Here is a 27,441-nt window from a genome sequence, read left to right on the forward strand (position 1 = left end):
CTAAAAATGCTCATCGTTGCCTCGGTCTGTGCAAGAAAGTAAGCAAAAGTCTGAAAAATAAACAGCAGTACTTAAGAGTCAAGTTCTTCAAGTAACACTTGCCCTGTCATGGTAACTTAAGCCAGTGATACATGAAATTTTATTACGCAAGAAATAACTATAATTAAGGTTCAAAATAGTAAAAATATATTTATGGGGATATTACTATGGATATCAGGTAAAAGTTCAGGGTGCTGGGTTTTTGTACTGTCAAAGTTATCTAACATTTTAATATTTAGCTGTAAATAACAGACCCAAACACTAGCTTAAAACCCCACAGAATGAGAAGAGTTAAAGAAACATTTTTTCACCAAATATTTAATAAAATCTAGCAGTCTAGCCACCTATCCTTACCTTTTTGTCTGGGGAGAACAGGAGGAAAGGCTACCTGGAACTGGGCAAAGGACTTAAAATATATGTAAAAAAAGAGCCTTACCAGAAATTTATACTGACTTCTAGGTACAGTTTAGAAAATTGCACGTAATGAAGAAGAGGCAAGAACATGCAATGCACACTTGTGCTAAGCACTTAAAATTGGAAATGACAAAATATTTTGCAAATAATTGATATCACCACAGTCTAGAATATCCTAAAGTAGTCTAAGTAAACATCCAACAGATTTTAATAACTCCTGTAATAGTTGAACTGCTTGCTGTCAAGCATTTTTAAAAGTGGAAATAAGTATAAATCTGACTTCTATCCTAAGCAAGACTGGAATATCTGCTTCAAGACCCACAAAACAAAGAAAAACAACTATTGCAAATCACCACTTCTATGAAGAAAAATCTGAATCCAATATAAGAATTTCATGGCCAATATATAATTATATTTTTAAAAATTAAATTATATTAGAAAAAGTATATTAATCAAAAACTACTGTAAATTTCAGAATTATGTGAATAGTATATGGTTTAAGTCAGGGAAGACAAGACCAACAAAGACTCAAGGATCAAACCAGAACTGCTCCAGGCAGATTTTGTACAGCCTGATTTTTGCTCTCAAAAAAGCATATCCAAAGGAAACTGTGAACTCTTTAAATTAATTTTAATCCTTGGTCATGCATACTATTCAAAGTGTTTCCTAGTCTGTTAGCTTCATGAATTCTGATCTAAGCTCTTTCTGGAAGTTCTTTGGAGCTTGTGAACAGCTCACCCTCTTCATTTTTGCTGGAATATTTTGCCTGAGAAATGTGTCACTCCTTGAGCCTCCTCTCTCTAGAGAAAGCATTCATTATAAAATACAGTTCTAGGGAGAACTTGACAGAAGCCAGTTCCTGCCTCTTAAACACTATGGCAAAGATCAAGGGAGAGTTGAATAATATTAGGAAGCCACCTACACAAATTCACCTTGCTCAACCAGATCAAACAACTTCTATTTTTTTTAAACTAAAAATAACACACCCAGACTAAATACATCTATTTGGAGATTTGGCTTCCTCTGTATTGCAGAAAATAAAGAGAGACATGAAGGAATAATTAAAAGCTAAGACTCACATGATACCACAGTCACCACATATAGGCAAGGAAATCATATTATTTTTCAATAAAGACTGGAACAAGCACTCTTGGGCCAGCTCTTCCTCCCATTTCTGAGTTGAGTTATTTGCAACCCCCTTCCTCATTTTCCTCACCCTAGCACCTCTATCCAATGGCCTAAAAAGACTACTCTCAGTATATCTTTTCACATTTTTTACCTCCTTAGAGCCAAGGACAACTCTTGCCTATATGCCTAACAGCCTTTATCAGCCTCTCTATATTCCTCCAAGCTTTTTCTACACAACTGTCTCTCCAAATACCTTCTCATGACTGTTCTTTTAAGTACAGCAACATATTCAAAATTATGACCTCTTAAGCACAAATTTTAACTCCTTAAGTATAGTATGGACTTATAATACAGTTGCACTGGATATCCATGCTAACAATGCTGAGACAGACTGGGAAAGGGAATGGTCAGCCTCTCTGTACACAAATTACTTCACAGTTCTCTCTCTGTCACTATCCTAAACCTGTAAGTCATGGCCACAGCATGAAGAATCTTTTCTGGTCATTTGCCTCCCCAAATCACCAAAACCCAAGCATTTCCAAATAACACTGCATCAAAGCAAGACTTCAACTAACCCCTACTTTACATATCTTAAAAAAAAAAAAATTAACTCATGATTTTGCTCTCCAGGCTACCTGGGAATGCCATCTTCCAATCACATCCATCAGTTTTACAACTCTACACCTAGTTTTAAGACTCCATAGTTAAGACCATGATGACAGCTTGAACAATTTAACAACATAAGCCCTTATTTACTCCAGAAGCTTTGCATTTAGGACCCCCAGTTACCTGTACCACTTTGGTATGGAACATGACCCAAGTTTCACATAACTTACCTTCTTTCAGAGTCAATCTTAAAAGGCCATCATTATCAACTCACATATGGAAAGCAGTACACTGATCAAAACTAGTTATACAACAAACTAAAGTGCTCTTTTCTATATTCTACCAATATTCCAGCACAGGCTGGTGGAGGGAGGAGGACAAGGTGCAAGCTACATCATAAACAATGGTGTTTTCAAGTGCACAAGTTTTTTAAATCTGAGCGGCGAATCTACCTTTTCCTATACATGTGACTAAGGAGGTCATATGTGATGACAATGGTGATGGTGATGGTCCTGTGAGATGACTATGAGTAACGACCAGTTTACCAACAGTTCATACTAGCAGAACAAACGACACTATTTTAAAAACATTTTTGGACAAAGCGTTTCTTTATGCTACTACTGATTTAATTTGTTTGAGCTAATATAATTGCTTAAAAATGTGTCAATCCAAAAATGACAGAATGCTTTCACCTCAGAAATGCATGTTAAAAGTTAACTTCAGAAAATCACCTAAAGTAATCTATGGCCAGAAACACCATTGTCATGAAATGGTTTTATGGCAGAAGCTAAAATCAGTTTCAGATCAGAAACACCAAAGTGTCTAATATTAAACACAGATATAAGTTGTATCCATCAATTTAAATATTTAATTCAAAAAGGGCTATGAAAAACACAGCTTAGCTCATAAAGAAGTTATTTGGAGTAACAGAAATACTCCATGCCTAACATAGTGAGGTTCAGACTTTGTACTGCTTTCAGATCTCAGCAGTTTGAGCCTTAAGCTGATGCAATTTTCCAACTCGTATCAGCCTTAGGAACTCTGCTTGTCAGAAACACGAATAGCAGTGCTACTATTCAGATATTTGCAAGATTATATTTCACACTTTGTAAAAATAGTTCTCAAATAGTTAAGGAGATATAAAAATCATGATAATGCAGACCCACTCATATTTAGTAACTACAAATTTGACGTCCACCATTGACATCTAAATTGAAAACCAGGACAGACTAATCCTATCTTTTCACAGAAATCACAGAATTATGAGGTTGGAAGAGACCCTTCAAGATCATCAAGTCCAACTCATGCCCTAACACCTCAACTAAACCATTGCACTGAGTGCCACATCCAGTCTTTTTTTAAACACATCCAGGGATGGCCACTCCACCACCTCCCCAGGCAGATCATTTCAGAACTTTATCACCCTTTCTGTAGAAAGCTTTTTCCTAATATCCAACCTAAATTTCCCTTGGCGCAGCTTCAGACTGTGTCCTCTGGTCCTGTTAGTTGCTGCCTGGTGAAAGAGACCAACCCCCACCTGACTATAACCACCTTGCAGGAAGCTGTAGAGAGTGATAAGGTCACCTCTGAGTCCCTTTTTCTCCAGGCTAAACACCCCCAGCTCCCTCAGTCATTCCTCATAGGACTTGTGTTCCAAGCCCCTTACCAGCCTTGTTGCCCTTCTCTGGACATGCTCAAGTGTCTTTAATTGCAAAAAAAAATTCAAACCTCCTTCTATAAAATAACATTAAGGGGCAGCATTATGAACACTATGCATTTTTTGTCCCCTCTAAATAAACATGTCAAATTGCAAGGTCTGATGTTTTATTCAAGTGTATATATCCCTAGCTGGAAGATGCAGTTAAAGAATTAGTTTCCAGACTGGTATGAATTTTGTCCTAGAACATCCTGAATATTTTCCAATTTCTAGTGGAGAAAAAGATCATAAAACCATATAATTGTTCAGGTTGAAAAACTTCTCCAAGATCAGAGTCAAACCATTCCCTCAACACTACCAAGTCTACCAGCAGCCCACATCCCCAAGTGCCACATCCACACAGCTTTTAATTCCCTGTAGGGATGGGGACTCCACCACTGTCCTGGGTAACTGTGACAGGGCTGAACAGCCCTTTCAGTGAAGAAATTCCCAATATCCAACCTAAAACACCCCAGCACAGCTTGAGGTCATTTCCTCTCATCCTGTGCCTTGCTCCCTGCTAGCAGAGCCTGACCCCCACCTGGCTCCACCCTCCTGTCCGGGAGTTGTAGAGAGCGAGGTCTCCTCTGAGCCTCCCTCTCTCCAGGCTGAGCCCCTACAGCTGCTCCTTATCAGCCTTGTATTCCAGACCTTTCCCCAGCTCTGTTCCCTTCTCTGAACATGCTCCAGCCCTTCAGTGACTTTCTTGTCATGAGGGGCCTAAAACTGAAGCCAGGATTTGAAATGCCTCAGCAGTGCCCAGTCCTGCTGGCCACACTGCGGCTGGTACAGGCCAGGTGCCACTGGCCCTCTTGGTTACCTGGGCACACCTGGGCTCACGTTCAGCCACTGCTGACCAGGACCAACAGGTCCTTCTCTACCAGGCAGCTTTCCACAGCCACTCTGCTCCAAGCCTCAAATGTTCCGTGGTGTTGCTATGACCCAAATGTCAGACACCTACCAAGCACAAACTTAAGTCAGGATTTCTAGAAAAAGAACATTGTTTAACTTAATAGTTGACACTACTGTTAGTTCCAGAAAAACCAGTAAGAGCACTGAATTATATCAACCCAGCTGTACTACTGAGAGGATCTGCAGACGCTGCAATTAAATAATTCTGCTTAGGACATCCAGGTTTATGTGGAAAAATAGTAGACAAACATATATAACTATCACAGACAGTTAACTGAATACACAATGCAGTGCTTTTTCTTCCCCTCAGCTTATTGTCAGACTGCTGTGTCAGCACTAAAAAGCCTCCACTAACACTTCTGCTTACAGAAAAAAGTGACGTGACTAGATAGACATTTTGCTAAATTAAAATTATAATTTACATTGAGAAATTACATATTCAAGTAGTGTGTTGTTTGACAACTATTTTGAAGTTACTTTTGCATTTTCTTCAAAACATTGCTGAAGGAAAAACTCCTCTGTTTACAGGATTTCCCTGATAACTTTAAGGAGGATAGTCTTTAGCGGTAGGCAATGCATTTAACCAAGCATCTTTTACAGAAACAGTAATGGAGTTTACCCTTCTTGGGAACACCTAGCTATTAAGTCTTTCTGAAAATACTGTGATAGATCTCAACCAGTATGTAACTTGATGCATTTTTCCTTAATTAAGTTGATTGAAACTGGCCTGAATGCTAGGTTCTGATATATACAGCATAGTATATATGCTGTTACTTTGGGCTCACAGCATCATGTTCTGACTATACTACTTCTATATCTATACTACAAAAAACAACTACTGGCACAAGCAACAAGCTCTTCATCCAATCAAACTGCAAGAAACACAGCACTGATACTTCTACAAGTCCTTCTGTGCAGTGCCAACTACACCACAATAAAAGCTACTAAAATTATTACCCACTTCAAAAATCCTACATCTCCATACAACACACAGTTTAGCATAAGCATTTATGTCTGTTACTACTCTGAAAATTGGCAACTAACTGACAGATGCTGCCACTAGACTCTCGGATCTGTTTCAAGGACCAGGCCCTATTCCCCACCCAAGCCAGACTTACTCCATGCCCAAAGCAACAGTGGCTAGCCCCAATAATAGCACCACCACCACTTGGCATTTAAATAAATGTATAACTTATTTCTAACTCATGTGCCTTCAAGATGCTGAGAAACCCACAGACTCTCTACCAAACAAAGCCAGACTTTCTGTCTGTGCCGAGGCAGAGGTGGTCCTGAATACAGCTATCTGTTCAGCATCACCTCAGCATCCTCAGAGGCAGCTGGGCAGATTAAAATCAGAGATGTCTCTCTCTGGATCATCTCTGCTAGTCCCAAAACACATTATCCCTTTAATTAATATATTTTTACAAATATTTTATTGACACCCATCAGAGCGCAACAGAACTGTCTCACAGCCCAGTGCAGGACTTTGCACAGCTTAATGCTGAAGGCATGCAGTATGGAGGCTGCTGAAGGGGTGCAGAAGCAAAGTGCATCATGAAGGAACTTCTGAGTACAAGAGCTGCTATCTTGGCATGTAAAGAGCAGGCCAGGTAAAAAGGACACAGGACCATGTCACTCTGCCTGGACTGCACACTGCTATGATCACCACCATGGTAAAGGACACCTGCAGAGAACACTCACCATGATGCAGCTCGTAAGGGACTTCAGAACAGCCTAAGCAACAGTGGGTGACTGGGAGCTGTTTCCTAAAAGGAAACATGATCAAAATTGGTAGTGCAAACACTACCACTCCTTCATTCCACAGTATATGTAAACAGTCACTGTAAAATATGTAATTAAAAGAATGTCTTGAAAGTACTTACTCTCTAGCAGATTTAATTTGATTAGCTAATACTAGGAGGACAGCAGACTTAAATCCTTTCCAAGCTGAAAAACTATTTCAAGCTCCTGCTGAGGAATATGCCTATTGAACCTGTGAGAAAGCTTCAGTCTGGTACTTGTTCTAAACTAAAGAAAAGCTATCATCTGAAAAATGATTCAGTATTTCAATTCAAACATTTCTGACTCCACAAACAACAAAGCAATCCAGTGATCCGACAGAAAGCGTATCACATACTTCTCTTGGTTCCCACCATCTTCAACAGAAACCTGAATAACCTTGATTTTTTTCCCACATAAATCTTACTAGCTTTTACTATTAACCAGACAGAATTAAATACCATATTGAGATGCAGGAACAGAACTACCATTTCCCAAGGTAACTAGACACTTCACAGCATACAAACCAAAGATATGAGAGACATTTAAGTACCCTGAGGTAAAAAGCAATAATCTGGAGCAGTTGTCTTTGCTTTATCTTAACCCTATTATCAGAAAAACAAATTTTGTAGCTTTGTCATGCTAAGTGCATCAGCACTCCTCTGACTCATGTTCAAGATACACCTTCACCATACTTTTTCTTCCACATTGGTCCATCTTCTGTCTGAAGAGCGACCCACAACTGTGAAACCACCATACATCTTCCCACTTTTAGCCCCTCAGTACCTGCCTGCCCTATGCCCATTAATGATATTAATGCTCTATTAGCCACCTTCAGCTTCACAACAATACAAAGGCTAATCACCATGGAAGGAAGGAGTCAGGGCTAAGAACAAAACCAAAAAAAGGTACCAATATCTCCTTACCTTCTGTGCTTTATCCTTTTGAAATACAAAGACAGGTGGGGCAATGGCAGGTTTTTCTGTAAAAAAAGAAATCATTGGAGTTTTTTCCAAGCACATTCATATTGACAATTATGAAAATGTTATGTTCTATGATGCTTTTAGCAACAATGAATCCCTAGCCATTACACATATTGTTTCTACCAGCTCCTGGTAACAGATGTTTATAAGGACTTGATCTTCAAAAGTAAAAAGGGGGAGCGTGTGTGATAAAGCAGAGGTGAGAATTCCTGAGCATTCAACAAACTGATGCATCTTATCTGTGAGTTATATTTTAAGAGAAGCTGCACACACACTAGGCAGTCAGCAGCCCTCCTGTATGTTTGTATATAAAGATGAGTACAATATTTCAGCTGTCTTTCAGTCTGGAAATGGCATTTACAGAGAGCTAGATTTGCAAAGAAATCAAATAAATAAGTTCCACCTTTGCAATTTTCCAGTCTTATAAACAAGTTTAGACACCTAAGAAAACTAGAGCTTTTAAAGCTTTCAGAGCTTGAAAGGCTAGCATAAAAGAAAAAGGAAATATAAAGCTATCAAGAGCTACCTTGCACCAAAAAAAAGAACAGTATCACAAAATCTTGCAGTCTCAGTAAAGTACTTGGATCACCATATAAGGAAAAAGGGATGAAACTGTCAATTTGGGAACTGCTATATTAGATCAGTTTGGCTGAAAAAGTAAAACTTTAGTCGACGTACACAAAATTATGAAAATTATTACCAGAACTGTGCATTTAATTGCGAGGGTAGAAGAGCCTCTATTTTTTAGATGGATCTTTCTATATTTTAGATGGATCACTACAAGACTGATCTAGCAAGACTGGCATAATTTGCTCTACAAAAAGTAAAATTAATCAAGAAACTAAGTTACTTATGACATCATTTTGCCTGATATCTTTTCCCTTTATTTTTTAAGTTCATCTATCCAGCAAATAATGCTGAATCTTAAAAATGCTTATTAATAAGAGCACTGTGCAGACAATTCATTTCAGAAGTGAAAACAATAGAGACCCTTACATGTAATACCTGTCCCAAAACCCAGAGTGTGTTGAAACAAGACAGGGATCCATTTTCATTTCCTGCGCCTCAGTATAAACTGCCTGTAGGGGGCTTCACTGAGACAACAGCCAAGCTTTTAAACCCTGACTTCAACGTGAGTTATTTTTTAATACCATGTGGTATACTTGTCTTAGGTTGGAAATGCTGGTGTGTATTCTATTCCTATTTGCTAGAAGTGGTGCAGTTATCTTTTGTTAATTGGGTAGTTTTCTTTATCTTTTCCACAACCAATCCTCCCTCGGGGAGATATCTTCTGTTAATGGGCCATTGAGTCTCACTGCATGACTGATAAAAATTACATCATCCCATTGTGAGGTGTGCCACCCAGAGGGACGAGCAAAGCATTCCTCTCTGGAAATAATCAGAAATTTGGAAGACCATAGTCAGCCTTTTCCACCGGATTCCCAGAGGAAAACCAGGCCCATCTACACCACCACTGGATCTTCAGAGGAAAACACAGGATCACAGCTCCAACAGAACCACACCAGCCACTGCAGGACAACTGCATCCACCATTTAATGGGACTGCTACCAACACCCTGACCCACAGGGTTTTGGGTTGTATCCTGACTCAGTGTTGTTTTGTATTACTGTACTGTTTCTTTTCTTCTATTTTTTACAATTTTCTTTCTTAATAAAGAACTGTTATTCCTGTATCTTTGCCTGAGAGCTCCTTAATTTCAAAATTATAACAACGTGGAGGGAGGGGGTTTACAGTTTCCATTTCAGGGGAAGCTCATGCCTTCTTTAGCAGACACCTGTCTTTTCAGACCAAGACAATACTTCAGTGCTCATTAGTGCTACTGCCACAGCAGCATGCCCTCTGCCAAACCAATGAGTAGGGACATCCCCCAGAATGTGGGACTTGATTGTCATGCACACCTTACAAGAGACTCCTACACCAAATTCCACAAATACCAAGGAGAACTGAACAAAATCTACTTGTCTCTCTAGTGCATAACATGGGACTGAAGTAATGAGAGAGAGCAAAGATAAACAGATTCAACAACAATGCAGAGTGCAGAGAAGAGCACTCTGGGACAGCTGGCAAAAGATGGAATGAGTAGCCAGAGAAATTGATGCAAAGTAACACAAAATACAAAATGGAGTCCAGTGATTGAAAACTAAGCACTCAGGAAAAAAGAAGACAGATGTCAGAAACAGCAGAAAGCTCACAGGAAAAAAATAACTTGATGAAAGAACAAAAGCGAGTGAAAAACCTCCAAATATTTGAGATTGTGTCCAGCTATGATAAATGAGAATAGCAAAAGGATCTAATAAAGCAAACTATGGCCAGGTCTGTCAGTCAACCTGAAAAAGGGAACACTGGTGCAACATCTGATAGTCTTTGTCCACTGAAGGAACACAGTCATCCAGTATTCAAGGTCCAAGAATCTCACTACTGCTCTTGCTGACTGTGAGACCAACTGACAGCATCAGGAGCAACGATGAGACAACAGGCGCTCACAGCTAACAACTGTACCAGCGCTTAGTCAGGAACAGACACAGGGAACACCTGCCCATTTGTGTCCTTTCTGAAGTCTGCAACAATACCACAGTGCTGAACACATCTCCCTGATTCTAGCCCAAGGCAAGAAGGGATCACTAATTTGCCTCATCTGACCACCTTCATTAAATAGAGCCTATTTTGTTAAGCCTTATTTAAATTTTGGGTAAACATTTTCATTGAAGGGAACAAAAGCAAAGTAATACTGCCCTCAATCATCCCTTTCTGCATCAATTTTTTTCTGTAAAAAAATTCTAGTATCAAATTTCCCATTCAAATGCCCAGCTCCAGATTTTGGTTCCTATTTCTAGTTATGTTTTCAAATGCATTTACATAGAGCTCTCTAGCATTTAATGTTTTTCATACAAAAGCACTTACACATACCATCAGTTGTTTCCATCAACTGAAGAACCCCCATATCAGCTTTTATTTTTGCAGATCAGAAATGCAGATGTTAGGTAGTTCTTTGGTTTTTCCAGTCAAGTGCTGATTCAAAACAAGAATTCCACTGTTATCTGTACTAGTCAACATTTGGCCAGACGGTCACGTTCTCAAGATTTTGTTACACCAGGATGTCTGAAGGATGACCTATGATAAAACAGATCTGCCAGGTCCACTAAACTGTCAGCAACTTAAAAAGAAAATAAAGGAAAGGAAGGAAATATATACGAAGGAAAAAACCTCTACCTTTAAACTTCAGGTAGAATGCATGTAAGAGAACATGAGATCTCCTTCACCAACAGATGAGCAGTCAGAACACACAGTTCTTAAAAACTGAGGATTAGGCTTGGGGTTTTTTTCTTCAGAAAAGCAGACAGAAACACGGCAAAACAAAGATCTGGAGAAATGTCAATTTTCTAACCAAGCCAGTCTTGATAAAGGTATTCAGATGAAGTCCAAGCATGTAAGAAGGAAAGCAAAACTTCAGTAATTAGCATCAGAGATAGTACCTCTCCAATCTCAAGATCTGGAACTATACAAACCTGAATAGTTATAGGCTGTCAAATCAAATTGAATCCACAACTAAAAACCAACTGAATCCACAGAACTCCTTCCTGCAGTTTATTCACTCTGCAGATATTTTAACCTGCATGAACAATTATAAAAACCTCAAGAGCTGGATTTCACAGGCTAAATTAAATTTCTTTAACATATTTTACCATCAAGTCATTAACTATTGATAAATGCCCTATGCGCTGTGAGAAAAGCATGTACTATTAAATCTGCTGAGCTTCCTTCACAAGCTGTGGAAATCAAAATGCAGAAACAGAAAATACTCCATAGCTCATGCAGAGATATCCTCTTCAAGTCATATATACTATTTGAGATTTTTAACCTAGATACGTGACCACTAGTAGCTGTAGCAAACTCTCCCTTGTCAACCATATTTCCCACAGCTAAACAAAACATTCACTCACATGATGCACCTCTAGCAGCCACAGTGTCAGACCTTTATTGCAGCATGAAATGACTCATAGAAAAAAAATCCAAGGGGTCAGGGGCAGCAAGAAGCTTCTGTAGGCACATTGGTGATAAGAGAAAGGCTGGGGAAAACGTGGGCCCTCTCCAGCAAGAAACAGGAGACCTGGTTTCCATGGATATTGAGGTACTCAATGGTGTTTCTGACTCCATCTTCACCAAGAAGTGCTCCAAACCAAGTTATAAAAGGGGAAAGCAGCAGGGACGGGCAGAATGAAGGACCACGTGCGATAGGAAAACAGGCTTGAGACCATCTAAGGAAGGTGAAGGTGCACAAGTCCATGGGAACTGATGAAATGCATCCAATGAGTCCTAAGGGAGCTGTCAGAGGAAGCGGCCAAGCCAGTCTCCATTCATCGAGAAGTTGTGGCCATCTGAGGAAGTTCCCAGTGACTGGAAAAGGGGAAACATAACCCCCATTTACAAAAAGGAAGAAAAGGCAGGCTTGGGGCACTACAGCTGGGAAGCCTCACTTCTGCACCTGGCAAGATCATAGAGCAGACTCCATGACCCTCCACCCGGGAACTCTGCTAAGGCACATGGAAAATAAGGCAGTGATTGCAGAGTCAACACGGCATCACGTAAAGCAAACCACACCAGTCAAATTTGGTTCTATGATTGTCTTACAGTGTTGGTGGACAAGGGAAGAACAACTGACAGTCTGCCTAGACTTGTGCAAAATGTTTGACACTGTCCTGAAGGAGATCCCTTGTCTCTAAATTGGACAGATGGACCTCTCCCTGGATAAGGAATTTGCTGGTGGCTGCACTCAGACTTGCAGTCAACAGCTCGATGTCCAAGTGGATACCAAGTCTGGGACCAGCACTGCTTAATATCTATTTTGGTGACATGAACAGTGGGATTGAGGGCACTCAGGAAGTCTGCCAATGACACCAAGTTGCGTGGTGCAGCTGATATGCTGGAGGGAAGGAATGCCATCTGGACAGGCTGGAGAGGTGACACTATGTAAACCATATGAACTTCTACAAGGCCAAGTGCAACTCCTGCACGTGTCAGGGCAATCCCAAGAACAAACACAGGCTGAGGGGAGAAAGGATTGAGAAAAGGCCTGGGGAGAAGGACTTGTGGGTGCAGGTGGATAAGAAGCTCAACGTGCCCCAACCACAGGCATTGGCACACAGAAACCCACCCTGTGCTGGCCTCATTGCCCAGCATGGGCAGGAGGGGATTCTGCCCTCTACCCCGCTCAGGTGAGATCCCACCTGCAGAGCTGCTTCCAGCCCTGGGGAACAACAACAGGAGGATGTGGAGCTGCTGAAGCAAGTCCAGAGGAGGCCACAGAGATGCTCCAAGGGCTGGAGCCCCTCTGCTCTGGGAACAGGCAGGGAGAGCTGGGGGTGTTTAGCCTGCTCTGGAGAGACCTTAGAGCCTGGTCCAGAACCTAAAGGCGCTCCACAGCAGAGGGACTTTGGATAAGGAGGAATGGCTTAAAACTGACAGAAGGTAAATTTAGATGAGATACAAGGAAAAATTTTTTTACGGCAATGGTGGTGAGGCCCTGGCACAGGCTGCTTCATGGACCTGTGGATGGCAACCCTGGCAACATTCAAGGCCAGACTGGATGAGGTCTGGAGCAATCTGGTGTAGTGGAAGGTGTCCGTGAACAATGGGGATGGGGGGAGGGGGAGATGTCTTCAAAGGTCTCTTCCAACCCAAACTATGGATTTTCATGAAAATAGAAATAAACACCTGCAGGAGTGTGTATCTCTGTAGAGTTCTCAGGCTCACAGAGTATATCTCATGGCACAGCAGTGACAAGGGCCAAAAAAGCAGTCATTTTCTTCACTGCTGAGCCTATTTTGCCTCTACCATAAGGATACAGCATAAATCAGGTTGGAGGTCTCTAGTCCAATCTCCTGCTTCAATTAGGTCAATTATGATGTCAGACCAGGTTAATCAGGTTATTCAGTCTGGTCTTAACATCCAAGGACAGAGACTGAGCAGCCTCCCAGGGTAATCTCTTCTCTACTGCTTGACTGTACCTATGGTGAAAAAAACCTACCATCACCACAGAACCCAACCTTTCCCCTATTTCCAGTCTGAACATCTTATTCCACCTCTCACGTTTTGTCTTTGTTCTCTCAACATACACCACTCTGATGGGCCTGGGTCTGTCTCTCTAACAACTTCTTCACAGACCTGGACAAGCTCCAGATGTGCCTCTCTGAAGACTTCTTTCCTCTAGGCTGAACACGCCCAGTCTCCTCACAGGATATGCAACCCAGATCACCAAATGTCTTGACAATTCAGGTTAATCTTTAAATTTCAGAGGGAACCATGGCATGAAAATAACTTTCCAGACCTCACCAGATCTGCTGTAGCCATGTTATTAAGACAAGAATTTATTTTTAAAGCTAAGAATGACAATGTTTCAAATGCTTTTTCTTTTTAAATTTACTCCAAATTACATTTAGAAATGGAATAGTGCCTGATGACACGGAAAACTACATAAGGCAGGGAAAAAAAAAATCTACAGAGCAAATTCTTGGCAAGCAAGCCCATGCTTCAATTTCAAGAAGCACTCTTCGACACCAGAAGCATACAAGTTGGGAATAGCTACTCCAACTGTAACTCTTTGTAATATATCACCTGAGAGAAAAAGTGTACCGGTGAATCATGAACAAGAGTTAAAAAGAACAGCAATTAGACTGTTACCTGACTTAAAATAGTCATAGTGGTAATTTGTCACTTGTGAAACACTTATCTAAAAGTCAAGAAAATAAAAATTCAAACTTAGGTTTAATTATGCTTATTGGAACATTGCAGGCCACGAAAAAATGTTCTTGGGAATTTTTTTCACCATTTACATTACAAAGAGCAGAATAATCGTGCTAAATGTAACATATGAAGAGATATAGATGACTTGCAGCATTAAAAAATTCAAAAGGTGTTGATAACACAAGATTCTCTTCCAATAGCCAACAACAGACTCAAAACAAAGAGCAAGCTGCCACTAAGAGCTTATCTGCAGAAAGACCTCCACAAGCAAAATCCAGCCATGACAGAAACAAGAAACACAACTGGATAATTTATGGCAAATCTTCACAAGAGATGTCATGTGAATAGAACTGACATGGTGAAAAGAGATACTTTTGCAAACGTTACAAGTCAGAAAAGAAAAAAAGTAGCTTATTTTCATATCAGAGGGAAAAGCCATGAGGGAGGGCAACTATTTGGTAATGTAGATAAAATATATACAAAGAATTCAAAAAAGTGTTCACAAGAAGTATTAAAGCATTCAGATAGCCCTGTCTTGTCAATTAAATAGCTCTTTATGGTGTCTGGATGTGAATTATTTGGGCATGTCACTCAGCCTAACTTTGTACCCACTAATCCATCTGAAGTCACCATAGGGAAAAAAATCTTGTTTCTAGAGTCTGCAGACAGTCAGTGGTGAATGACACATTTTCTCTCAAAGTAACAGCAGATCTTCCTCTGTCCAAAAGCTACCATAAGACAAGTAGCATAAACAATCAGGGTAACCCCAACCCGTCACCCCCAACACCAAAACAGCACAGAAGCAATGTCAGCATCCTACAAGTCCGGTAAAGAAATTATACTGAAGAGTCTAAAAGGAACTACTTCAGTTTGCTCACCTTCTGTGCTTTCATAAAATCATAAAATATGCTGAGTTGCAAGGGACTCATTAGGAACACTGAGTCCAACTCCTGGCCCTGCAAAGGTGTCCTGGGGCGACAACACTGGAAAAAGAGTGAGGCTCCAGAACTGCTGCAGTACATCAATGATATCATTGTGTGGGTGAACACAGCAGCAGAAATGCTTGAGAAAGGAGAGAAAATCATCCAGATTCTCCTGAAAGCTGGTTTTGCCATCAAGAAGAGCAAAGTCAAGGAACCTGCTCAAGTGATCCAGTTCCTGGGGGTAAAGTGGCAAGATGGACGGTGTCAGATTCCCACTGAGATCATCAACAAGATCACTGCGATGTCTCCAACAAGCAGCAAGAGGGAAACATAAGCTTTCCCAGGCGCCATAGGTTTTTGGAGAATGCACATTTCTGAGTACAGCCAGATTGTGACCCTCTCTACCTGGTCAACCACAAGGAGAACAAATTCCAGTGGGGCCCTGAGCAGCAACAAGCCTTTGCCAAGATCAAACAGGAGATTGCTCATGAGGTAGCCCTCGGCCCAGTCACGACAGGACCAGAAAGGTGAAGAACGTGCACTACTCTGCAGCCAGGGGCTATGGTCTGTCCTGAAGCCTTTGGCAGAAGATGCCTGGTGAGACTCGAGGTCAATCACTAGGATTTTGGAGTCGAAGCTACAGAGGGTCTGAAGCCAACAGAGAAAGAAATTTTAGCAGCCTATGAAGGAGTCCAGGCTGCCTCAGAGGTGACTGGCACTGAAGCACAACTCCTCCTGGCATCCTGACTAGCGGTGTTGGGTTGGGTGTTCACAGCAAAGGTTCCCTCTACCCACCACGTCACACGGAGCATCACACAGCACACCCATACTGGAAAACTGAATAGCCCTGTGATTTTGGAGATAATTACAAATTGGCCTGAAGGTGAAAACTTTGGTGTCACTGACAAAGAAGAACAAGAGCAAGTCTCACGTGCTGAAGAAGCTCCACCATACAACCAATTGCCAGTAGAAGCAACACGTTACATTCTTTTTACTGATGGTTCTTGTTGCATTGTAGGGATGAAACAAAAGCAGAAAGCAGCGGATAGAGCCCAACACAACAGCCTGCAGAAGCTACTGAAGGAGAAGTGGATCAAGTCAACTTGCTGAACTCAAAGCTGTTCAACTGGCCCTGGAAATTGCTGAAAGCTGAGAAGTGGCCAAAGCTCTACCTCTACACTGGATGGCAACCAATGCTCTGTGGGTTTGGCTGGAAAAGTGGAAAAAGGCTAATTGGCAGCGTAAGTGAAAACCAATTTGGGTGGGTGAAGAGTGGAAAGACATTGCTACCAGGAGAGAGAAACTAACTGTGAAAATCAGTCATATCCCATATCCCCAAGAGTCGAGCTAATGAGGAGCACCAAAACAATCAGCACATAGACCAGGCTGCAAAGATAGAGGTGTCAAAGATAGACTTAGATTGGCAGCACAAGGGGGAGTTGTTCCTAGCTCAATGAGCTCATGATGCTTCGAGTCATCAGGGCAGAGATGCCACCTATAAGTGGGCATGAGACCGAGGGGTGGATCTAACCGTGGACAGTATTTCTCAGGTTATCCACAACTGTGAGATGTGTGCTGCCATCAAACAGGCCAAAGGAGTGAAGCCCCTGGTATGGTGGGTGATGGTCCAAGTAAAGTATGGGGAGGCCTGGCAGATTGACTACACCCCACTGCCCCAGACACGCCAGGGCAAGCACTAGGTGCTCACAATGGTAGGAGCCACCACTGGATGGTTGGAAACCCACCCTGTGTCTCATGCTACAGCCCAGAACACCATCCTGGGCCTGGAAAAGCAAGTCCTGTAGAGGCATGGCACCCCTGAGAGGACTGAGTCAGACAAGGGGACTCATTTCAAGAACAGCCTTATCAACACCTGGGCTAGGGAACATGGCATTGAGTGGGTGTACCATATCCCCTACCATGCACCAGCTGCAGGCAAAGTGGAAAAGTACAATGGACTTTTAAAAATCACCTTGAAAGCACTGGGTGTGGGATCTTTCAAAAACTGGGAGCAGCATCTAGCAAAAGCCACCTGGTTAGTTAACACCTGAGGCTTCATTAACCAAGCAGGCCCTATCCAACCTGAACCTCTGCCCTTGCATACAGTAGACAAAGTCCCAGTGGCACACGTCAGAGGTTTATTAGGAAAGACAGTTTGGATGAATTCTGCCTTGAGTACAGAGAAACCCATTTGTGGGATTGTCTTTGCTCAGGGACCAGGTTACACACGGTAGATAATGCAAAAAGATGGAACAACACGACACGTACCTCAAGGAGATCTGACTGTTGGGTGAGAACTAGGAGTAAATATCACTGTCATTGTATATAGCTGTATATTGTGTATATAAATGTACGTGTTGAGTTAGAATATAGATTAGCTTTGGTAGTAAGCTGACGATATGGGGATAAGGGGTGAAATGTCCAGAGGTGACTTTATGATGCTTGTATCCCTATTAGTCTGTTTAGCCCAGAAATAAATTCTGCACCATTAAGACTGGTTCCAAGAGCAAAGCAGGGGAGAGAAGAAACACAGAGTTTGTTATCAGAAATCGCACTTGCTCCCCTACATCCTTCTCCTGGACTGTGTTGTCTGCAGCACGGACAGAGCTCTCCTTTGCTTTTAGTCAGTTTTTAGCTCACTGAGGCAAATTCACTGGACCGTGGTTTTTCTTTTTCCTGGAACTGTTTAAACCTGCTCTGGACTGAACACCCAGAAGAGCACCAGCAGGTCACACCTGTGGCCCACCAGGGCCTGGGCCGCAGCATTTCCACCACCAGAGGAATGATAAGAGACTGAGTGAGCCAAGCTACAGCCCATAAAGGGGACTTTCTGAGTTTGTCATCGCTTCAGAGTGGCAAGAGGTTTTACTGTTTAATATTGCTCAGTTTTTGTGCTGGTGAATGCTTTGCCTGTTAAATAAGCAGGGTTTTTTCTACTTTCCTCCAAGGAAATACTTTCATAAACCAGTTGGGGGAGGGGCCGCTTGAATCTGCTTTCTAGAGGAACCCTTTGGTGGTTTTCTCCCAAATCTGCCCTAAACCGGAACAACAGGGCACTCCGAAAAGGCCACCATATGATAGAGCATTGTCCAAACACTTCTTGAACTCAGGCTTGGTGCTGTGACCAGTGCCCTGAGATGCCTTATATGCTCAACATCCCTCTGGGTGGAAAACCTTTTCCTGGTATCCAAGCTAAACCTCCCCTGACTCAGCTCCATGCTGCTTCCTCAGGCTCTCTCATTGGCCATGAGAGTGTACAGACCGGTACCTGCCTCTCATGAGGAGGCTGAAGACTGCATTGAGGTCTCCCCTCAGTCTCCTCCAGGCTGAACAAACAGAGTGCCCTCAGCAGCTCCTCATACACCTTCCCCTCTAGACCCTTCCCCATCCTTGTGGCCCTTCTTTGGACACTCCTCTACTAGCTCAATGTCTTTTTTATACTGTGGTGCCCAAAACTGCCCCCAGAACTCAAGGTGAGGCTGCTCCAGAGCAGAGCAGAGAGACACAATCCCCTCCCTCACTCAGCTGGCCTGATGCCCCTAAGGACACGGTTGGCCCTCCTGGCTCCAGGGCACTGCTGACTCAGATCCAACCTGCCATCAGCCAGAACCCCCAGGTCCCTTCCTGCACCACCGCTCTCGAGCCTCTAATTAATTAAAGGCAGTTACATACAGTAAACATGTTATGATTTTGAACTGTATACTCAGCAATTTCATAAAGCCAAGTAAGTTGCAGACACCTCCTGAAAGGAAAATGTTAACACATCCATCAAATTTTAGCCCTGAGAAAAATCTGTATCACCTTTCAGCCACTGAGAAGATTAAGTAATTCATTCCCCACACAAGGGAAGTCTGTTGTCTTAAAAATGCAGCTTCAGCAGTAAGTTATAGACAAGCAAATTACTAGTTATGTTTTAGCCACAAGTTAATGAGAAAAGCATTCCAGTTCCCATAAATATATAGGACCAACACGAAGGTGCTAGTTCTCTTTGGTATTCTAGCTGGATTGTCTGAAAACTGACACTTCACACATGTGGCAGTGAAGTACCAAAGACTCCAAAGAAAGTTTCTAAGAACATTCAGTAACTACTTAATACAATAGTACCAATAACAATTGTGCTTACCAGACTAAACCCCTGCTTTTCAATTATCACCCTCACAATGACAGTCCCCAAAACCTTTATTACCATGTCAGTAAATCTTTGCAGCAAAGTCGATCAAACTTCACAGAGCTACAGAGAAGCTACTCTCTCCTCCTCTTCATTAGCTCCACATTTATCAACTCATCTCCCACCATGACAGGCAATGCCAAGACCAGGATCTGCTCCTAGGAAACTTCACAGTATAAACTTCTTCAGAAAGTGTCACTAGGACTATGTCATCTTTCAGCCCCCTTCTGTGCAGTAGAGGACCCCCTTAAACCAATAACCTTCTCTTGTCAAGATACAGTTGGTCATCACTCCAATATAAAGAGGCAGGGGAGCAGTTTCACCAACTCACTAGAAACAAAGCAAAGACAAGTGGATGAAAACTATTTGAGGAACAATAAGAATGACAAAAAATGAAGTCATTATTAGAGAGAATGCTTGTAGCTCTGAAAAAAACGCATCAGAAAGATCATCCATTAAAATAGTTCAAAGTTACAAAGGACATTGGTAGAATGGTTACTTGGAGGCAGTACTGACAGCTCAGCAGTGATTTAAGAAATTCAATGGTTTAAGAGAGATATCAGAACCTAGAAGGTAAAGGTACCTAATATACTGTTGGAATCAGAAACATCAATCAATGAATTTAAAGATGGGTGTCATGGTAAAAGTTACAGGTTAGAAGAGCTTTATATTAGTAAGATGAGAGGACACAAGCCACACAAATCTCAGCACTTTTCAAGGCCAGGAAAAGGTTTGCTGCAGTAATCAAACAGGTAAAAATCTTGAGTTTCACTTGCATGAACAGACAGTAAAAGCTGTCTGTCCACTGGGCTATTTAAACACACCAAACAAAAAACGTCTGCAAGAATGACTGAAATCTCATTCTAGGTACTTGTGTCAACTATGTGTCAAAGAATAATTAGTTCACACCTAAGAACAAAGTATGACTGAGACAGCACTGTTGTACAGATCAATCAAGATTCAGGAACATTAAGAACTTCGCTGTAATCACACTTTTTTGTGAACATGAACATTATCGGTACCAAAATACTTACTTCACATATTTAGATTAAAATACCTGAGCACAAGAAAGTAAAGCATTCACCTAAACAATGGAAAAATAAAACTTGTTGAAGAATGTGTTGAAGAATGAGGATAAAACAGTCACCTGAGAAGATCCTTGCCATGGCAGAGACTGCAAATAAGCCAAGTAGAAAGACTACAGAATTCTCCGAGTTTCAGCAGAAAGATGCTAATTCCAGGAAGTGCATGTACTTCCACTGTTATGCAAAGAACACACACCTCAAAAATGGCACTGAAAGGAACAAAACTAGCAACAGACAATGATATTAGAATGAGGAGACAACAGTTCCAAAGTAAGCTTATCTTACTTCATCTGAAGAAAGACTGTATCACATTCTTATTGCAAGAAGAAATTGAATGACAATTGAATGACAGCAACAGATGACAACGCTGGAAAGACAGGCGAGTATAAACTAAAGAGGTTTACAGGTGAGGCAAGTCTCTGGAGGCAGGAAAGGAGCACAAAGATGGGATCAAACTCCCCCTTGCCATCCTAGACAGTCTACAAGACCCTGCAGAAAAAGTAGAGATAGAAACATATGACAAGTCATCATCAAAAGATGTAATAAATATTGGTAAACTGTTGAGCTTAATGCTCCCCAGCAGAAAGGGGCGGTAAAGTGAGGGAATTGCATGACTTAAGATAGCTACTGCCAAGCTTCTCATTTTAAGAGAACAAAAGAACCCATTAAAATTTATTATAACGTCATTATAATGGCAGTATACAAATTAAGTACTGATGTTAAGTTTCTCACAAATAGTCATTACAGATTTGGCTACTACTATTCTTGAGACCACTTATGCCTCCTCAGGCACTGACAACTCACCTTGAGTCTGGAAACCAACAGCCCAAGCCATGCCACATCACAGGATTTGTTAACTTAAGTGTAATTGTATTTTTAGCTGTTTGTAGGCTTCATCTTCAAAGGCTGCACCTACAACATTTATTTGCTTCCTGTTGTTTAACGCTAATATGAGAACAACAATTAACACTGAGTTCCAAAGTAAGAAACAGTCCTGAAAGAAGGGGCCTCACATACATTTTCATTCACCTCCTGCTGGGCATTTCTTTTCCTGTTCCATTAGCTGAGAGGAATGATGAGATACAACAGAGACAGCTAGGCAAACTGGCTTTTGCCAAAACAGAGAGACATATGTCATTCCTAAAGGCAAAATACAGATACCCACTGCCACTTAAAACACCACCGTACGCACCTTGGGGCAGAATACCCAAATACTGCAGTATTGCAGCCCAGGTTCTTCTAATGCTCTTCAGAAAAAATGGAAGCCACTTTACTAGCCCACCTCTGATGTTTTCAGCTCCAAAAAATACAATGCATCTACTAGGATACCCTGCCTTGTTTTATATAGGCCTTCAATCAATCCTTGAACTAAACAAAGTATTAACATGATTGTAAGCAAAGGAAAGATTTACAGTAATACGAAAGCAGTGGACAATAACTTCAAAAGGCAAGTGGACAAGGCGGGGCACAAAGCGGCTCAGAGCCGGGGCCAAGACACAGCGCTCGCTACCGCGCTCCAGGGGCCATGCCCAACGCCGGGCCCACTGTCCGCCTCCAGAGAGCACCGGCCCCAGGACACCGGCCTCGGGAATCGCCGCATCGCGAACCCAGAGCCACCAACCCGCGGGAGGCACCTAAGGACGAAGGCCCCAGCCTGGCTTCGTCCGCCCGCGCCTCGCGGACAGCGCGGTGGCCCAACCAAGGCGCTCCCTTTGTCCGGCCGCTCGCCCCACTAGGGCCGGGACGGCCGCGGGGAGGTGGCGCTCCCGAACTGGCCCCTGAACGTGGATCGCAGGGCCAGGCCGAGCTGGGCTAGACGAAGCTCACGGCGGCGCAGAGCCGCCGTGGGCCAGAGCAACGACACCTGCAACTCCCGCCTACCTTCGTTCGCCAGGTCCGCCATTTTACTTCCTCAGCCGCGCCCACAATGCATCGCGCGGCCGGACGACACCGCTCACCGCGGGCCGCGCGCGGCGCGCACGCTCCGATTTACGGCCGCTACGGGAGGGCGCTGCGCGTGCGCGGAGCCGTCCCTAGCGGAGCCGTCCCTAGCGGAGCCGTCCCTAGCGGAGCCGTCCCTAGCGGAGCCGTCCCTAGCGGAGCCGGGGGCTCTGCGCGGTGCCCTGTCGGTTCTGCAGCTCCGGGCAGCCGGTGTGGGCAGCGTCCCCGCGGGCCGACTCGTTATGGGGCCCCCGTTGGCCCGGTCGCTCCCTGCTGCCCGCGCACCGTATGTACCGCGGCGGTCGGAGCGGGGCCAGTTGCTCGCGCGTCTCCGTCCCGTGCGCGGCCTTGCCGTCTGCACTTCCCGCGGCTGCGGAGCCCAGGCGGGCAGGCCATGAGCTGCTCCTGGTGCCACGTCCTGCGCTCAACAGCAGCTGGCATAGGGCGTAGGAATTAGCAATTAGTGATTTTCATCTTACCCCTAGTGATTGCTTCAAGGTTCATTTAACAGCAGCATGCACAGTGCCCTTCATTTGACTACGTCCCTCACAAGCTATCACACTAGCGTAAGGCAGAATCCAAAGGCCAGGCTCCTGATTGCTTTTGCAAGTATCATGAAATGAAACCATCTGGTTTACCTGCTAGGAGAATTGCCCATCAGGAATATAACAGCAAAATGGACAAAACTTCTTACAAATAAATGAATGGCACTAATTAAAAACAAAACAAAAAAAAAAAAAAAAAAAAAACCAAAAAAAAAACCAACCCCACCAGAGTAATCACAGAAGGATTTGACTTCCAAGGAACCTTAAAGTCCATCTCATTCCCCTCATTTCCATAGACAGGGACACCTTTCTCTAGACCAGGCAGCTCCACACCACATGCAACCTGACCTTGAACACCCAGGGATGGGTCAACCACATCTCTGGGCAGGCTGTGCCAGGGCTTCACTGGTCTACCAGCCAAGAATTTCTTGGCAATATCCCACCTAACCCTGCCCTCTTGCAGTGGGAAGCCATTCCCCGTTGTCCTGTCATTCTAGATTCCTGTCCAAAGTCTTTCCAGCTTTCTTGAAGCCACTTAAGTTACTGGACCAGGCTCTAAGGTCTCTCCTCAGCCTTGTCTTTTTCAGGCTAAACACCCCCAGCTCTCCCTGCCTGTTCCCAGAGCAGAGGGGCTCCAGCCCTTGGAGCATCTCTGTGGCCTCCTCTGGACTTGCTTCAGCAGCTCCACATCCTCCTGTTGTTGTTCCCCAGGGCTGGAAGCAGCTCTGCAGGTGGGATCTCACCTGAGCGGGGTAGAGGGCAGAATCCCCTCCTGCCCATGCTGGGCAATGAGGCCAGCACAGGGTGGGTTTCTGTGTGCCAATGCCTGTGGTTGGGGCACGTTGAGCTTCTTATCCACCTGCACCCACAAGTCCTTCTCCCCAGGCCTTTTCTCAATCCTTTCTCCCCTCAGCCTGTGTTTGTTCTTGGGATTGCCCTGACACGTGCAGGAGTTGCACTTGGCCTTGTAGAAGTTCATATGGTTTACATAGTGTCACCTCTCCAGCCTGTCCAAGTCTTTCTGCATGCTATCCCTTCCCTCCAGCATGTTGATCACAGCACACAGGATACCTATTTTTAAATACAAAATACCTGTCTGTAAGTAAATGTCCATCTTCAGCATATTATGGAATATTTCCATCAATCAGGCAATACTCTTTCGAGTTTTATGATTGTGTTATGTTTGCCCAATTATCCCATCATAAAAAGGCCAAACAATATTAAAAGTAGTAACAATTTTAATTAAATAGTTTAGAAAATATATAAACAAGGGATAATTTGGTTCAAATAATAGCACATAAGCAAAAACAACCGCGGGGTACGGAGGGCAGGGTTCAATGACCCTTGCCACTTCACGTACGAGCTTGCCAAGTGAAAGTCACCCCTTATATGCCATGTGTCAATGCCATCTCCTCCTATTTTCGGTTCATCCCTTTTCTGTCTCCACCCTCATTACCACCCTTATCACGCATGCGCCACCACTGGGTTTGGTGGTCACACAAGTGTTTGGGGGTCGTCACTGATGAAGGCTCTGTAGTCTTCTTTGTTGTCCTTTAATTCACCTTTGGGTTACACATGCACACCAAGCCAGCACAATGTAAGCCAAGACTAACGTATGAGTGTATCTACATATCAAGGCAATAAGTTCCTTATAATTAGCATTTTCTGGGACCGAACCAGGTTCTTTGGTCATTTTTAGCAACTGTATCTTCAGCTTCTTTCCTGTGGTCCTTGAAAACATCTGCTGGGAAGGGGGGTGGGTGGAGCCCCTCCTTTCCCTCTCTTCTTTGGCATTACCACTTTTAGCTATTAACTATTTTATTATTCTCAAATATTAATTACTGTATCAATATTGATTACTGTTTCAATTTTTATCAGCACGAATCATACCTATTTATCACAATTGCTAGTGCAAGCTGCATTACCAGTTGAATTTGCAAGACAGTGGGCACAAGAAATCCACATGTTTTCTAAGGTGTGTTAGGGACAAATTCTTGCCACACTTGCTAGACAGGCCATCTATTTCAACTGGACACCCAGCTGTATCTGGTATTCATGACCAAGAGAGGAACATTTGGGGACATGTCATGTTCATTGTAACAATCATGAAATTGTGGCATTCAGGGTTCTGAGAGGAGTAACAAAGATAAATGGCAGACTGCAGCCCCTTCAAGAGAATGACTTTGGGTTATTCAAGTGAAGTGAGATTCTGTGAGAGTTAGCTCTGAAGGGCAAAGGAGCTCAAAAGAGCTGGCAGTTTGTTAAGGACTTCCTCCAAGCACGAGAACAGTCTGCCCCAGCAATCAGAGGAGTAAGTAAATGTGTTGGGAGACAAACTTGGTAAACATAGAACTTGTGAATGAATACAAAAAAACTATACATGGAATGGAAACAAGGACAGACTACTGAAGCGGAATATAGGAATACTTCCTCAGCATGCAGAGATGGTGTGAGGAAATCCAAAGGTCAACTAGAGTTGACACTGCCAAGGGACTTCAAAAGCTTTCCTAGTCTTACTTTCCACCAAGGAAATCCTTTCTTTCCACCAAGTCAGTTTCACCAAGCTCAGGTCTCTGAGCTTCGAGACAGGATTCAGAGAGAAGATCGAGTAAAAGATCTCTTGAGAACTCTCAGCCCAGCTGAGTTCATGGGATCCAGTGGGCTGTGTGGGAGGGAGCTGAAAGCTGGCTGATGTTACTGAACAGACACTCCATCAGCTTTAAAAGGTCCTGGAGATCAGTGAAGACCACGTCTGTATTCCAGGGGCACTTATGCAGCAGGAGGCTCTGTTTAAACTCTCACTCTCCAGCTACCAAGGCAGAAGGAAAATACCATTAAGAGTCTTGCTTTTCACCTGAGATGGGTCCTGTCATGCTTCCCTGGCTTAAATAAACTTACCACTAGTCAATAAGCTACATGGTCCTGAAGAAGTCATCCCTGTTTTCCCTGAGCGTAGAGCTCCAGCCATGGAATCCACAGATATCTGGGGCTGCAGCATTTTTCATTTGATCCCAGATGACTTAAAGCTGATTTTAGCATATGCTCTGATCATGACCTGAGACTTTGAATAGCTTTGCAAGATTTTTTTATTTTATGCATATCCACTGGGAGCTTACAGGGCTGGACATTAGTGCTGGCAGCTGCATGATGTCTGCATGCAGCCTGTGTGTGGTTCTAGACCTTGTCTGTGCCTTTTCCCTGGAACCTTTGGTGCAGACAATTTGCAAAGAATTTAACCAAAAGAATTAGCATGCTTTTATTCACACAAGAACTGTAATTTTCAGGGATATGCAGCATGGCTCCATGTCTTTATGGAATTAAGTTCCTTTCTCAAAGCAGACATGTCCTACAAACTGAGCCAAACACTGGTCTTGAAAAGTGAGAGTCAGAGTAAGTACTTATTATGTGTCTAAAAAAACCACAATTACTTAAGTACTTATTCTGATACAGATATCCATTACAGAAAATTTCATTTTAGAACATTAAAACCTATAAGAAACTGTGAACATGCTATTATAATGAAAATGTTGGGCAACTTTAATTATAGGAATTGCTGTCCTGTGCTTCTCTAATGAATGTGTGGTACCAGCATAGTGAATGATGTGACCTATTTAAGGGGAGTGTTTTAGAAATAATGTACCTCAGAAAGTTGCATACACTGAAGAATCAGCAGGTCACAGTGTGTTCTCTATACATGTTCTAATTAGAGCCCATACTTCTCAGAATCATTAACATAAGAGAGGAAAATTAACAGTTTTATCCTAACAGTGTTGTGAGGTTTCTGATTGTGATTTAATTTACCTTCAAGTAAATCTGTAGTAATACCAGGATAGATGCGATTCTAGCAATTTATTATTTCAATAAAAAGTAAACTCCACCTATACCAACTTCACAGTTCTTGTGACTTTTAGAAATTAATTACAAGAGTTATCTGTACCCTATGAGCTTGTCAACTTGCTGATATAACTAGAATCTATTTTGGGTGCATGCCATTAAGATACTATAAATGCCATACTTTCTGATTAGTACTATTGTTAGGTCAGTATTTCTAAGGGGACATGGCCTAAAAGTCACTATGACTTTGACAAATTAAATATTTTTCCATAGCTGAGCTCTCAAAAAAAAAAAAAAAAAAAAAAAAACCAAAAAAAACAAAACAAAAAAAAATCCACCAAAAAAACCCACACAAAAAACCAAACAAACACAACAAAAGAAAAACAAATGAACAAACAAACAAACAAAAAAAACCACAAAAGCAAAAAGCCACCATCTCACAAAGAAAACTCCATCCAAAACCAACCCACTTTGTTTGAAGACTTTCTGCTTCTGAGAGCATCATTTGGATGGACTCAGACTCTGGAGCATTCACAGTTGTTCCATAGCGTGACAGTGGCATTTCGATCCATTGTCATAAGCATTCATCAGCAAAAAAAGAAACAGATGCTCTAGAGTGAAGACAG

At 42.6% G+C, this 27,441-nt stretch overlaps 1 protein-coding gene across 3 annotated transcripts in view; it reads right to left on the bottom strand.

The window, feature by feature from the left end:
• Window positions 1-22,460, bottom strand: part of RANBP3 (RAN binding protein 3) — a 53,307-nt gene extending 30,847 nt beyond the window's left edge. The window contains exons 1-2 of one of the 3 annotated variants that reach the window (XM_059489666.1): window positions 22,377-22,460; window positions 7,501-7,556 (exon numbers count right to left, since the gene is read on the bottom strand). In XM_059489666.1, coding sequence (XP_059345649.1) covers window positions 7,501-7,556; window positions 22,377-22,398 — 78 coding nt within the window. In that variant the 5' untranslated portion in view covers window positions 22,399-22,460. Of the gene's footprint in view, window positions 1-6,496; window positions 6,562-7,500; window positions 7,557-20,557; window positions 20,592-22,376 lie in introns of those variants that run through there. The other 2 variants (XM_059489665.1, XM_059489667.1) reach the window with 2 other exon arrangements.
• Between the last annotated feature and the right edge of the window lie 4,981 nt (window positions 22,461-27,441).

This window comes from Ammospiza nelsoni, chromosome 27 (assembly GCF_027579445.1).
Source record: "Ammospiza nelsoni isolate bAmmNel1 chromosome 27, bAmmNel1.pri, whole genome shotgun sequence".
Classification (NCBI taxonomy): domain Eukaryota; kingdom Metazoa; phylum Chordata; class Aves; order Passeriformes; family Passerellidae; genus Ammospiza; species Ammospiza nelsoni.